Source organism: Salvelinus namaycush, chromosome 14 (assembly GCF_016432855.1).
Source record: "Salvelinus namaycush isolate Seneca chromosome 14, SaNama_1.0, whole genome shotgun sequence".
NCBI classification, from domain to species: domain Eukaryota; kingdom Metazoa; phylum Chordata; class Actinopteri; order Salmoniformes; family Salmonidae; genus Salvelinus; species Salvelinus namaycush.
This window is the reverse complement of record NC_052320.1, coordinates 33382165-33398205: the sequence shown is the minus strand read 5'-3', so window position 1 is coordinate 33398205 and position 16041 is coordinate 33382165. Positions and strand designations below refer to the sequence as shown.

Sequence of the window (16041 nt, the reverse complement as noted above, 5' to 3'; positions counted from 1 at the left end):
TGAGGGCGAAACACACATATAAATAAAGCAAGGGCAGAGATTCCGAGGTGAAGCTGCTAAGGAGCAGAAAATGGGAGATTTTATGGCCGTAAGTGGCGTGGGCTAATGGTGATTTTTAAACTATTGGACCATGGTGTTAACTACTAATCAGTGCTGTGACACTGGCCAAATGCCTGTGTACTCAATTATATATGTCATGCCCCCATTGTCGTGGAATTAGCCCAAAAGGATTGCTGTTCATTTTAAACATACTTCTTGGACAGAATGGAATGTAGACATTTGACTAGCTACTCACTAATCAAGGACACACAACAGCTGAGAGCAACTTTTTACTTAGGTGAACATTGTGAAGTAATACTGAATCATAAAATTGGTTGAAATTTGTTTGTCCTTCATAAAATGGTTAACATTGTATTAGGCCAGGAAATGGGAGGAACTTATCAATTGAATCCATAAAAGTGAGCCCAATAAATATTTCAAAGAAGCAATTTTCTTAGGTTATAGAAAACCTCATCTCAGTTCACTGCTGCCTTGCAGACAGTTACGGTGGAGCAAAGTGAAGATGAGGAAGAGTTAGGTGGGGTGTTAATGGACAGAGGATGACCTGGCTGTAGCCTCAAGACCAGGATAAGTCAGTACCACAGAGACCTGTGAACCCAGCCAACTGAATTAAGCTTTGCCACTAAATATGTTAGCGTCAACCATTTTGTGAAGAAGTCAGAGCTCTCAGGAACATTATTAAAAATAGTTGTTTGGATCCTAGATGCTGGTTAGACGAGCAGCGCTCCAAGCCATGCTGTATTCACCGACACTGGCACGCCTATGCCTGCTAGAAGTTCCATCTGAATTATCACTGCGTCTCATAAGAATATCGTCATGTTCACGTTGCTGTCCAAATCATCTCTTGTATTTATCTCAACTCGCACATTTCCCCTTGCTTCTAGCCTAGCATTTAGTTTGGTACAACAGGAGTTAATATAAGCCACGCTGTCTGCCTGTCCGACCTCGGAAAGTGTTTCACTCTTGAAATGCGATCTCACCTGTACCATAGAGAACGAACGTTGTCCAGACGAGACCAGGCGAAATTTCACATCAACATCATTATTATTTTATCCATGTAAATGCCAATAGAAAAAAAGCTAAAATAAACAAAAATGCAGCTAGTGTACTGTCATTCCTGGTGCAATGTTTGACGCGACTGAGTTACCTGAAGTAGACTAGCTAGATAGCAAATGACAAGAACTTTGGTCAGCCTGTATAGCAAAAATGTTTTTTAGTATGGGCGACCAATCCTTTTTCAAAGCAACTATGCAAAAATAATTAACGACTAGAGCGTCTGTAGCAAAATGGCCAAAATAACTAACGACCAGATGTTAATCCGGATTATATCTTCTAGTGGAAGAATGTCATTTTATGAAAATTGTATCAAAATAACGTTTTTAATGAAAATATTTCATTCATTGTTATTTGAATATGTTGGCAACCTTTTTAAAACTGCAATAAGGCACACGAGTCAGTTCGATGTAATGAATATAGTCCCATGTAAATGGGTTGACTGTCCCACCACTTTGCCTCAGGCCAAACAATGCCATTTACCTGTGAGTATATTCATTACATAGTGCCTCTTGTGCCTTATGGCTTAAAACAATCATCTGTAAAAATGTTCAACTTCACTTAAAATGAGCCACAAGCAAAATGTAATATGCCTATTGGTTAGAGTCTGTTGTGGCAATCTTTGGATATCCTAGAATACAGACAGGTGTTGGTTACCTTAGTTTCATCGTCCTTTTATGACTGTCTAGTAAAACAAGTGATCTACTCCATAAGCAAGCAGCAGGTTTTAAGGGACAGGTTTACGGTCAAATAAAAGCTTTTAATTTGAGACGCCTGTTTGCACTCCTATCTGATCAACCCACGCTCCTCCACTGAGATGTAGAATCACACAAAACAGCACAAGAGGGAAATATATTAACGCAAGTCCTCACAAGTATCTTAAAATAAATATTGACAATCCAGATAATATACACAGAATATATTTTTCACGTATATGGGTATTTAAAGGGGGTTGACACCATCAAAACTAAGTACACTATGTTTATATTACTAGAGAGCGGCACCAAACATATCAATCACATTAAGTAATACTCTAATTGTTTTTAATGCAACATTTGCCCACTCTTAAAAAACTACTTATAAAACACACTAGGAAGTACTCATCTTTTTTAAATAACCCCTTTTTGCGAGTGATCCCAAGGATTCAAAGAGAGCACTCTTGTGGTAGTGAGAGGCCTCTTAAAAAAGACAAAATATCAGTTTGAACAGAAACTGACTCAAACCCAGCCACCAATATGGCTGTCCCCAGGGTTCAACACCCAACAACACAGTACTGTCAGCTCTCCACATGACTATGGCAACATCTCTTCATAAAACAAACAGACAGGGGGTTGCCCAGTAAGCCAGACTGTAGCCTAATAAAGACATTTTCAGAGTACACAAAGATAACTTCCAATTCACTGCCAATATGTTCATCACAATAACAGCAACAGTTGACACTGACAACCAATATAAACAACAAGTGATTGAGAAATGTGCGAGAGCAGAGTGTAACCGAGGGGGCGCTGTTTGGAAAACTAACAAAGTATTGATATTTCTTCTCCACTTTTGTTTGCTGAGACGTCATCCTCTCTAATAGCTGTTTCATAGGGTAATCAGGCCCTAGTCTTGTCCCTGCACCACATGTACCCCCTTGTGTTGTCCCCCAAGATCCAGCCCGCCTTACACGGCTTGGTTGAACAGACGCTCAATGACCACAGGCCATGGAGACTGATTGTGTTGGTAATTGTGACACCTGCTAGGGATGGCTGCTATAGGCTGTGTCCACAGTGCATTCAGACACCCCCCAGGCTGTCCAGGGTCACCTCACCCGAGTGGTGCCCACTTAGGGAGCATTGGGTCTGGGCTGGATACACTCACAAATCATAGTCCCCAATTAGGTTCTAGGCCGGGTTGGAGAAGGTTTAGAAACTTTAGTCGGTGCATTTCGTAAGAGCAGTGTTTCCTCAGGTTGTTGATTCTACAGTCACTGCTCAGCAAGGTTCTAGCTGGTAAACATAATTTAGCATTTCAAGAGAAATGGTTTCTTTGCAATTATGTTCAACGACTGAACCCAAAGCGAACCAACACACTCACTGACTGATCTGGCAAGCAGGAACTACTGCTTGGACTGAGAACAAAGTTGTTTCGGCTGAAAGGAATACCATCATCGCTAAAAGCCACTTATCACCCATTCAACCTGCATGTGGATGAGAAATGCTCCGGTTCATACCGTGAAAAAGCGAGGGAGCATAAGTAAAACGTTTCTCTCTCCCTCACTCTCTTTTTCATTGCGATTAGCATATTTCTCTCAGTGTCGTGACACCTGCTGTCCAGAGTGGGCGTGCGGAACACAAGACTTTACTTCAAACACGAGCAAAAAGATCAGCAAAAACCAACGCTTTGACTCGACCACACCAACCAACCCCCAGATTGGAGCCTTCCCACTGCAGATGTACGTTAATGCATGGAAATACCAATCGGCACCGCAGCAGCACCGAAGAGTAAAACCCCTCCTTTTTCAACATGGCTGTTGTCTAGCTCGATTGTGTCAGTTTGAGGGAGCCCATTCAAAGGTATTCATGCATCTGGCTTTGAGGCTCAATGGAAGCTAGTTTATAAACTGTCAGCCTGTTCGCTTGAAGCCTTTGGTTTGTATTGTTTCCTTCCCCTTAATAAACTTTTGGAGGAGTTCATCAACTCGCCTGAATAGCCAATGGTGCGGGGCCAAAGACACAAAATAACAGACGGTTCTCTATCCCCATTCACTTTTTTTTCTTTCTTTCCCTTTTTAAGTGACTGCTTGTATATCAATAGACTGAGTGGGTAGACACACATCAGGGGGATTTCAGGCCAAACCAAAAAAGCTGGTTTAGCTACAAAGAGGCTTCTAAAAGGCAAAACACAAACAGTTGACGTTTAGCTCCTTGGTCACTGACACTAACAGAGGGAGTTATGAACTATAACACAGATACAACCTGGATAAAACCTACAATGAGTCTCTAACTTTAATGTGTGTTCTCCTGAAAGTACATGTATATAACGCAAACAGACACTAATGATTGGGCAGACAACATACACTTAACATGGCCTAGCAAGATAGTTAGGGCCTACATTGCATAACCTCAATCTCTCCAGAATGGTAGCTTTGAGTGTACAATGATAACGTTAGGGTGTAAAAATACATAATTTTAATTAAAGTGAATACAAATGATTTGAAGTTAGTTGGTTAAATATATTCTCACATATATTTTATGGATGGCATGTAAAATAAGTGGCACAAATGACATTCATGCAAAGACTTATATAGAACCATTAATCCACTTTCAAACCTTTCAACAGCTTGAAGGTTTATTTTAGAAGAAAATTTAGGGGCTTAATGGTTGCTTAATCTCTATATATTTAGGGTCATTTCATACCCAATTAGAATGGATTTGTGCATTTTGAACAGCGTTTGCTTTTAGGGAGTCGATTCCTAGACAAATACGCTTGTAGAATTACTTTCTTGTGCCTGTGTCGACAAACTAAGATGTCATTATGCCTCCAATTCCTTACAGGTCCACCTGGGCAAAAGTAACGTGGTTCCCTTGGTGTGTGAGATCATTTCAATTTGAACATTTCATACTAACATTCCTCTCTGATTCAATCCTGTTTCTGTCACTTTGAACTTGATCTACGTTCTTGGAAATGGGCCACAGCAAACTCACAAATATTAACTTGCACAGAGCGAGCTAGGTAGACATCCCAAAATACCATATCCCAAAAAACGTTCATTATCAATACATAATTAATATTCTATCATATGCAGTACCTTTGTATTATGATCCTTTAGGCAAACACTGTAATGAACCTCTTTCATAACGGTCTGATTTACATAATAATAATAATAAAATGTTATTTTAAAGATGTTATTGCAGGTGCAGCGAAATGCATATTTTACAGATTTTTTAAATACTAATAATAATGTTATTATAAATGATACTACGGTTATTAAATAAATATACCGTTATTATCATTCACCAAATTATAGGCTACTGTAGGCTACTTTAAAAGGGCAGGCTATATGGGACGTTCTTAAACAGCTATGTTAGGTAAACTCAGCAGTCTCGACCTTAATTAACCTTGTGCTGCAATGATCTTATGGTATGATGATATGGTTTCAACCTGAGCATTGAGAACTTGTTATGGTCCAGTTATTATAGGCTGAGATGAAAGGGTTTAAGATACCTCTCCTACCGTGGGCCGTCTCCCTAGGTTCCCCGGATGAATTACATGAGAGAGCGAAATGAGTTGGATTTAACTGAAGGTATCCAGACCCCAGGAGCCGCTGTCAAATCCCCACACATGCGGTGTCTAATAAACCAGTCATGCACAAAATATCAAGTTAACACAGCAGACAGGCAAACGAAAAGGAAACCACTGGTCTTTATTGCGTGGTCAAAACTCATAGGCTATACTGTAGGTGGTTATTTGGTCTGCTTTTCTTTGTAGGATACATGCCTGGTCTTACTGGTGCAACTTGAAACAGACGAAAAAAATGTAGATTAGTAGAATCTGGCGATGTTAGTTTAACATGTTTTACTCAAAGATACGATCCAGACCTATTTTCTAAATTAAGTACACAGTCCAAAATCCTGATTCGATATTGAACCACACCTTCGAGCCCCGCCACATTCTGCACCATCAAGCGTTATTCGGTAGGCTATTATGAATGGCCTAGGTGTCATGTCATTTTCGATTACTTTATGTGTTTGGTGCAATATTTTAATGATTTATGTTTTATTGATAAATCCCCAAAATACCCCATCAGTAAAGTAGGCTACTTCAAATTTGACAAAACACCCTCGAGAACCCTGCACAAAAAGACATCTCCAAAAATCACTATGCGTCTCATCAAGGGATCAATTAACCGTCAAAACATTTGGTGACATTGTCATTCCATTTGTTTAGCCATATTTGTATAGCTTAAGATTTTTGTGTTTTCCTTTGTCCGATTGGCTATCATTTGCAAACGGAGCTTAATGGTTGCCCAAGGCTTCTGACTGCCCTGAACCTCGTTTTGCTCATTTCTGCTTTGTGAAATGCTTCCCTTTTGTTCACTGATCAGTCTCCCATTGGGTCGCCAAACAAGATTCTTGGCATTTGTCGGCAAAATGAAAGCAGGATTAAGGAATGGCTACTGAACACTCCATGGCAAAGAAGTGGGCTGCTATTCTCTCTTTCAAAACCGCTTCCCAGTTTAGTTGCCCCTCTTTATATATTTGTTTTCTCAAAGACGCCATTGATGCATTTGGAAGTGATGGAGAAAAAAAGGAAAATCAACAAGTAGCCCAAGCTATATTTTTCTTACTACAATAGTGACAATATTTGTGCTTCAGTTTGGTCAAATATATTTAAATATTTTCAATCATAATGCGGTTATAATTATACATTAAATAGCATGTTTATTCAATTGGACATAATAACAGACTAGGCTACATCTGAATTGAATTAAACATTCGATATCAGATATTAATATAGGCTATATTAACTAAGTTTCATAGTTAAAAGGCAAATAGGCCTGTATATTTGATGAACGACCATGCACGACTAAACATAAGCCCATTTCCTCATCAACTGATGAGCGGTCTTCATTTGGGGTCAACAATAGTTCTTTGGCCTTCCAATTTTATGGGCAGCGTACAACAATAGACTGATGGCGAGTCATGGTATAAAAAACACTATTTGTGACACCACATAGGAAGCCCGGAGGCCAATACTTTTATTGGTGTCAGCAGGAGTTTTCCCTTGTCGTTTGTCCGATTTGTTCATCAGATCTTGCAGGGCCATGTCCCCCACCAAGCTGCCCAGTACATCCCTGACCCCAACCAACTATAAATGTTTTTCAATGTAATTGTTGTCAATAACAAATGGAAATGAAATGTAACATTATACATACATTTAAAGTAAATGTCCAGTGTTTCCAGATCTATATGAAATATGACATATAATTAATTCGAATATGAGCAAAATACTTTTCCTTAAAATAAATGGTAATTAAGTATGTTAAAAAGCAGCTTTGCTGTGTTGAAATGGTGTTGGCATACCCCAACAATAGAATGGTGTGGATGTATATTGGTCATTAAAAATATGAACGCCAGTAGACCACTGATTGGCCAGCTCAGCCAATGAGGCAGGATGACATCATTCTCCATGAGGAAAGAGCAAGCATTTTTTTAAATGGTCTGTTTGAGATACAAGTTTGAGATGGGGTTTTTCATGTGTTTTATCTCCAATTTATGATTTGACCACAAATACGAGTATATGACAAGTCAACAACATTATTTGGGTATGAGTTAACAGAATATGAACTTTTAAAAGTGAGATTTTCACTGGACAGTTAAGCCTACTTTAAAGTAAAATGAATAACTCCGTGAAAGTTCTACACCTTGAGATTTGGTGAATGTTTGGGTAGGGGGGAGTTAATTCCTTTAAAGTTATTGAGCAGGAAAGGATTATGTACTTGCCTTTATATGAGGAGAAAAAAATCCCCATGTAGTCTACAGAAGACCTTGGAATTTTCCTAAGTCGCCCAAAAGGGGAGATTGTCCCTTTAAATAACCCACCAGAGATTTGAGAAGTATTCGCTGCTGGTAGCATGTGCACCCATATAGGCCCTGTCCCACATGGCAAAAGTGCTTTAATTAATAGACAGGCAGGCTTGAAAGCAGCACTGGCAGTCTGTAATATGATGAACTCCCATTGTGGTGGTGTCACCACAAATGTTTCTGATAAGCAAAAGCACCCAAGGATCAAAGACTATAAGCCTCTCAATTTCCTCTAGCCGCTTCTACTTTTCCTCACCTACTTTTTTCCTCCTCTCTTCTCTTAAAATGTCTGAAACACACAACACGAAATCCCCTTCATGAAAACCCCAGGGTCTGCCTCAGGTTAGCGGGTCACCCGAGCATTGGGTTATGATTGCACATTAATATTCGACGTGATGAAGAGGCTTACGCTAAGATCGTTCTTTCTCTATATGTCTTATGTCTTATGAATTGACAGGACAAAATGTGTCATCAATGTAAGATTTCCCCCTGTCCATTTTGAAAATGCGTTCAATCAGCTGCTGTGATGCTGATGTAGACTATAGCCTCAGTCGCGGAAGGAAAAAATATATGTCGCCATCATAATATCATTTTCCTAATCTAATGAGTGTATACTAATTTACTGCAGTACCCCCCATGGCGTTTCTTGCTCAATAACGACCATCTAAATACATTCTAAGGAATGCTCTTGGGGGAATGTGAAGGTGTTGGGCTGCCTGTAAGATGCACAAAAGCATGTAAACCATGACCCCTTATTCAATGAACGTATATAAATATTGTTTGATGTCAGGGAAGCAGGCTTAACAAAACTGATTTAAATAAATTACAGAAGAATTATGTTGCCTCTTAAATCTCGTTTGGGGAATGAGTGATTTTGACATCTCCCCATGTTTATTTTTAGTATAGGTCCTATGTGGCCTAAAAAGCACTAGGCCCTAGTTCACCGGATGAATGGGGCATCTTATTATTCCATGCATTAAAGAGATGCAACATGCTTAACAAAGACTTTTAAATAGTAAATTATGGTCATTTGTTGCTGGTTTGGCTAATTTGATTTGTTCCACGAATTATGTCACTTGGTTTATCGGGATTCCGTGTAATAGAGTTCCGTCTGGTCGACGGGTTTATAGCCTACCCATGCACATTTGTTAATAAACCTCTAAAAGACACTATATTTCTTGCCCCAACAGTGGAATTAAATGGCATAAAATTATTATTTCGGTCTTGAAACGTTTAAGGGAGAATCGCCATCAACATTAACTGCATTCGTCACGGATAGGCCTACCCAATCGAAAGGTTTTAAGTAGAAGTGTACATAATATCTTAATATCAGCATACTATTAGAATTAAATAACAGTTATAGGAATATATATGAAACCAGCATACATTATTACTTTCATTATCATTATCATTATTATGTCTATTGGGCTATCATTATTATTTGTGATTATTATGACTGATGCAACAACCCCCTCTGCTATTCAAATATTGTTGTTTTTTGCTTTTTATAGGCTATGTTTCTTAAAAATCTCGCCATGTAAATTCCAATGAAATTTGGAGAGGCAGCGAGGGGGAAAAGGGGAGGTTAATCCGAGTTGAATACATTGATGCTCAGCACAGGACCAAGCCTGTGATGATTGTGTTATCTCTACCCAACATTTGGGTCTCCCTCAATTTCAACCCAGCCAAATAGCTGCGAGAAAGTGCAGATGGAGTCACTCTCGATGCCTTAGGACATTTTTTTTTTATTAATAGCTAAATAACTTCCCCATACTTTCACTAAATCTCTCTCACCATTCTAGATGGATTTGTTTGAAGTGGTCTTTCGACACATCCAGGCATCCTTTTTCTTTCAATGAAGCTTAGGCTATTTCGGACTCCTAAATATAATTTTCGATTTTCTACAACTGTCTCGGAGAAAAAGCAGCACGCATGCCAGATCATGCTCCGGAATATGTAATATGGCAGCCTTTTGTTTTTATTCAGTATAGGAGGCAATTTCAGTTGGATGACTCCTCAATGTGGCTCAATAGCTTCTCTTATTTCTACAACCATTTAAATAAGTAGACCATTTATATCATGGGTTTATGGGTACTTTCGGTCGCTCTTTGATTTGTCGGTATAGCCTATCTATCATTTCCAAACGCGTTTTCTAGGTTATATGTCTCCTTTTAAGACGTGTATTAAACGTCGTTTGAAATTGAATACAGAGAACGGCCGTGTCTGGGGCCTGGGGATGAGTGACATCTCGCTATCTCCTTGTGGCCTCTATCATTTCCTCTGATCCCACTCACAACAGTCACAAATCCCGCCTGGCCCCTGTTTGATTAGATTGAGAACCTCAGGTAATCCGACCGTTTGCTCAAGTGTCCATTTACCCCTTCTATCACGCATGAGGGCTGAAGATGGTGCGTGTTGGTTTAATCAAAACCAATTGTTCTTTATGAATTGACCGATACACTCCTTTCAGCCACAATTTAGGTGTGCATTTTCTCAGCACTAATGCATCATTTGAAATTAGGTCACTCATCGACCATAGACTATAGCTATGCTAATAGATGATCAATGCAGAGATCCTTATAACGGTTGAATGCAATCTTTTAAACATTGATATGATAACGTAATAAATCCTTGATCTCGATCATAATTACCTACAATCTATTTGTAAACATATATTGAGACTATTACCTTATAATTAGTCTACTCAAGTGTAACAAAACATCATATCATAAGTATTTACATCTCAACATAAGCTCTTTGGAAGGGGCAACGTATGCCACTATCAGCAGTCCCCTTCTAAACTTGGCAAACATGTCACTCACGCAGTGTTTAAATACGTTTTAATGCAATCTGTCAATATCACCATGCATGGAAAACATTTGGTCTACTATTTTACGGAGCATAACTGCAGTATTTTCTTCCCCCAAAACCCAAAGCATTCGCAGTCAACTTAAAATCAGAATGGACAGCAGCGGTTATTTTTGAAAGCTCAGACTTCAAACACGATGCCCCCTTGTTTGGTGAAACCACCCCCGCTGTATTCTAATAAGCCTATGCATCTAGCAATTTGCTTGCAATATAAACTGTACAATTTACTTAAAATTGACATTTCCATCACCAGATTCGAGTTTGGCATGTTAAGAGTTATATGCTCCAATGCAATCCCAAAATAAAAATGAAATAAAACAAAATAAATATATGAATACAATCTCGACAACTATAGCCTATAAAAGAAACCTAAAATCTCATGAATTTGTGCCTGCGGCTAGCTGCAGAGTGGGCCGTTTAGAGATGAAAGTGAAAAGAAATAAAAGGCTCAATTTAATCTGCTCTAAAACCCTTCAACATAACGTTTGTGCTTGAAACTCCAAGAGTGAGGGCTGATAGGGGATAAATACATTTCTTACCATGCCTGCGAGCTATTACACCCCTCTCCAACACAGACGCCTATTCAACAGACACCGGTTTCATTACGAGCTGTAATAAGTCTTAACATTATTAAATGCCAGCCGGATGATAGAATGAAACAAGCGCAGAGATGAGTCTTTTTAAGAATAAAAAAAATGGGACAGTTGGTAGCCTGGTTTCAACATGTCACCATCAAAAGCCAAACGTGGGCAAAACATTTACAGAGGGTTTGCGAGACCATTTCATGTCCAGAAGAACACAGGATCTACAATGGGGCCTATGGGTTAATGTACATTTTAGGCCATATATCTATAGCCTATATAGCCCAATCTTAGTCACTCTCACACGGTGTATGCATGGGCTAGGCTACTGACAAATAGGCCTATGACAACGTGGTTTGAAGCCAATCTGGTTAAAGATTTCTAACGAAGAATTGTGGTTTAATCAAAAGCGCTACAGCCCCCGCTGGCCCCTGAATCGGGTCAATTGTTGGCGGGTCAATTGTTGGCAGTGGAACCCGTTTCAACACGACTGTCGAGCTATCATGGAGAGGCGTTCTGTCTACAAACGACATGATCATACATAAAATAAACAGTAGTCCATAATGAACTGGTGTCATGTCCCATAGGTCAGTTAAGTACAGATTTACTAACAAGGTGCAGGCACTTCATGCTCGAGATGAACCAACAACACAGGCCATTTCATGACACGAGCCCACAGACAACAAACTATAAACATCTATCAATGAATCGGATTGTGAAATAAATTAAGAGTATGTTATAGGCTAGTCTACATTCACTTACAGACCCATTTACCCCACCCCCTTCACCGAGAAAACATCAGCAAGGGTTCAGTTAGAACACAAAATAGCTCGATTCTAAAAAGCATATGCATTTCCAAACAACAATCGAAACACATTTTGCACCTCCACTGCTTAATCTATTCCAACAGACGATTTTATAATATTACAAAACTATATACCAGCAGGGTGGATTGAATAATTCATTCGCCTTTCGTTCTCCTCTTGGCCTTTTGTCCAAAGTTTTCTCCCCCTTTCTTTGCGGGTTTTTGAGTGTGAAAAAACGTCCCACTCCTCCTTTCGCTACCCTGCTTTTGAGGGGTTTGCCTTTGTACCTCAGAATCCTTGCCTTCAATGGAGTGGAAGTCTTGAGAACTGAAGTTCATCTTCAAGTTTAGAGAGGCTGTCGCTTTAGAGAAAGGCTTTTTGTGCGACCGTTTAAACAACAGATAGGCTACAAAATGGTTGATCATTTCATTTGGAAATCCCTGTCTTTTTTGAGACACAGGATCTAATGTATTTTGACTAGATTATACCGAGGTCCCTTCAAAAAAGCGCCAGGACAAAAGACAACCCCGTTTCTTTGTAGCCTAAATATTCCAAATAAAAAAATATATGTTTAAAACTGACCCAAAAAATGACAACTATAAAAGTGTAACAAATAATAATAAGCCATTTTCAAATAGACCTAGGCCTAAACACAAATGAATATATCCTAATAAAAAAACGAATTAGGCTACAATTGCGGCACGTTTATCTTTTTAGCAAATTACTAGCTTCCGGTTTATTTTAGCCTACATATTATTTAGCCTATAGGACTATGATAATACCCAGCTATGAAGCAGTATACACGTGCTACCTAAATAGGCTAATGTCCAGGATCAAGAATCGCTGCAACCTGCTGGTCGTAATTGATATTGATTGTCACATCGGTCATCTGTCAGTTGCCGTTTCAAGGGACCATTTACCAGCACCAAAGGAGTCTGTTGTGCAAATGAATGCAGTCACAAATACCCTCCGTCAAGGCTCATATAAATAATTAAGCAGGTCTAGTTACGCTTGTACTGGCAAACAGCTTAAACATCACGAAAAAATCACAAATGTGTGCAAAAGAGCAATTAGGTCAGTTTTAAATTAAGGAAGTGCATTCCATGAACAAAACAAACAAACAATGCTGAACAAAATATTGCAACATATTGAGCGCACAGGATGTTGTGCATAGGCCTGTAAGAGGGTGTTTTAAAACGCGAATGTAAATCCAATTGAATTAGCCTACCTTTATCGCCAAGAATGCCATCGATGCTGTGTTTAGTTTTCTTCTCCCCGTCTTCATCTTTTTTATCACAATCTTCTTCATCATCTTTCTTCCCAAATCGAGCTCTCAGAACACGACTAATGGAACTCACTACAATAATAAAAAAAACAAGGTAGGCCTAGGGTAATTGCATAGTCATTACACACAGGCTAAAACAAATGTAAACAAATCGAAATAATAACCTAATACAATTAAGTCCAGGTGACACAATAGGCCTGTTTTTGGCCGACATAAAACTATGCTGGTAGTTTTAAATATGTCATCAACATAATGTTTGTGATGGTTTCATATCGACCACTATTATGGAGAACTAGTATAACAAAAATATATATGAGCAAACATCACTTGTGTAGTAAAAAGGGTTGCTTACCAGATGAGGCCTCACCTGAAGGAACTGTGCTTCTGTCACACACCCCGTCCTTCAGCAGCTTGTCTCGGATCTCCCAGCTGAACATGCCGGGATTCTCGCGCTTGTACTCCTCAATCCGTTTCTCCACATCGGGCGTTGCTACCTGCTTTTGGGTTTAATTTACGCAGAACGATAGTAGAACAGAGAGAAAGAAAGAAAGAAAGCGAGAAAGAAAATGAGAAGCAGAAACAATGCAGAAAATAGAAATCGAAAAACAGAAAAGAAAATACAAAAAGAGGAAAGGAGAGGAGAAAGAGCACGAGAAAAATAACTTCAGTACAGGTTGAATGTACTGAAAAATAAAGTCTGAATTGACTAATTCCGTTTTTTTGAATATATATTAGTAAACTTCAAAGTCTCAAGGCACCGGAAATATAGGCTACGAAATTGCTCTTTTTTGTCAATTTCGATGGCAGGTTAATAAATAGGTAAGCAACAAACATGGAATGGAATACAATATCCACAATAAATACCTTGGATGTCCAGCTACAGTTTGAATATTTGGTGGTGTGAAAACTCAGGTCCATAACGGTAAACAGTCATGATAATAATAATAATAATTATACGAATAATTATAAGAATAGGCTAATATTAATAGTATTATTAATAATAATATTATTAAATGTATTTTGATATTTTTAGGATATTAGCGTGTAATAATAATGGTTGTTGTTGTTTTGTGAGGTCGAACTTTCTCAAACTCACTCTGGGTTTGCTTCCTCCTATTGCCCCGGGTCGGATTGATCCCGTTTCTTGATACCGACAAAGAATTTTGGACACGCAACCATGGGAAACTCGTAGCTGTCGAGAGATCACGCAGGGACGGATACCGTGGTGGGCCATCTCCACTATCTTGTGTCGGATATGATTTGGCAGTGGTCTTCCGTTGATGAACACTCCACCGAGTTGGTTTACCCGACCTTGACCCAGGGGAGTTGACACTGTGCAGAAGAAAGAAGGCCTACTGTGAAAACATTTCGTGTACACACCAAATGCAACACTGGCATTAACACCTTTTTCGGAATGCATATTGTTTTACAGTGCAAATTATGACTGTTTGATCTTTAGGCCTATAGGCTACATGTCTGAATATTTAGCATATTTTTGTGGCGTTCGAAGATTTTTTGATAGGCTAATATGCATATGTGGATGCCTAATGCAATTGTTATTAGACTATACGACCCAGTGGAAGTCTATTGCACAATGTAGGCTAGGCCTATATTTGTGTAGTCTATATATACAAATAAATTAATGTAGCCTATAGGCTATCTTATTCAGAAATTAAATGTAGCCATAAAAACGTCAACATAAACCCACTGTTAAACCCACTGTTACTACATTCAAACTAATTGGACACATTTCCAATAATGCGTGAAGTAAATGAATCCGTAGACTACTGAAATTGAAAATGCCAAAAATAGGCATTTTAGAACAGAATCGACAAGTTATTTTGGGAAAAAAATATTTGATTTGAAGGCAGAATTTGTCATTAGCCAGATGACACTTGAGTGTCCCATTCGGCATTGAAGAGGCTGTGAAGTGTGTGGCTTCGTCCGGATTCATTATTCACCGCCATGCCGTACAAATATTGATGTAATCCTTTGATTCGTCGTTTTGATGTGTATTTTACTTTTATTTCCAGCACCAGGACACTTCAACAAATCCCGGATCTAGGATAACTTGCAAGCTTCGTGTTCTCGGAGATTTTATTGGAGCTACTTGAGCACGAACCTTGTCTGGGAGACGCTCCCACGGACGATTAATCAATGCGAATAATTTGTGCCTGTACATTTTATTCACACGTTTGTCTATTTACATAAACAGTCACATAATCGAGCACCCAGACATGGCCATTATGAAATCCTAATATAAGTTTGACTTTCGTAAAACCTATTGTAGTCTACAGAGGGGGCAAAAGTGTATAAAATAATGAATAGCCTAACTTGTCCTTTCAATTTGTATAACTATAGCCAACATTTTGCTGTTTCAAATGTGATTGAGTATAATAAAGGCCCAAATCAAATGCCCATTTTGTTGATAAACAACGTGCTTTAAATTAGTAATAAATGTTGCTTGGAATGATACAGTAATTTCGACAATGATGGATGTTAGTAAATTTCATGCATCACCTACCTTCCAAAGGGAAGCCAGTGCGGGGATAGTTTTGTCCAGGCGCTGGTCGCATCATTCGAGGTACTGTTCCTGGCAAAGACGACTGCATTCTACAGCTAAAAGTAGCAGGCAAAACAAGGCCAATATTTCATCGGCTAAACTAAGTCGAGACTTGTTTGTGGTAATTGTTTTGACGTTGAAAAAACAAGTGCAGTCCACTCAACAACAAAAAAAAGGAAAAAAGACAAATAGGCCTATACTCATCCAAACGGATGAATCTCTGAAAACGAAACACCCCAAAACCGTAAAACACACTTAC

The 16041-nt window shown here is 38.9% G+C and overlaps 1 protein-coding gene across 1 annotated transcript in view; it reads right to left on the bottom strand.

Moving 5' to 3' along the window:
* Nucleotides 1-15831, bottom strand: part of LOC120058952 (paired box protein Pax-7-like) — a 62428-nt gene extending 46597 nt beyond the window's left edge. The window contains exons 1-4 of the mRNA XM_039007702.1: nucleotides 15744-15831; nucleotides 14316-14551; nucleotides 13572-13716; nucleotides 13163-13291 (exon numbers count right to left, since the gene is read on the bottom strand). Coding sequence (XP_038863630.1) covers nucleotides 13163-13291; nucleotides 13572-13716; nucleotides 14316-14551; nucleotides 15744-15831 — 598 coding nt within the window. The remainder of the gene's footprint in view (nucleotides 1-13162; nucleotides 13292-13571; nucleotides 13717-14315; nucleotides 14552-15743) is intronic.
* Between the last annotated feature and the right edge of the window lie 210 nt (nucleotides 15832-16041).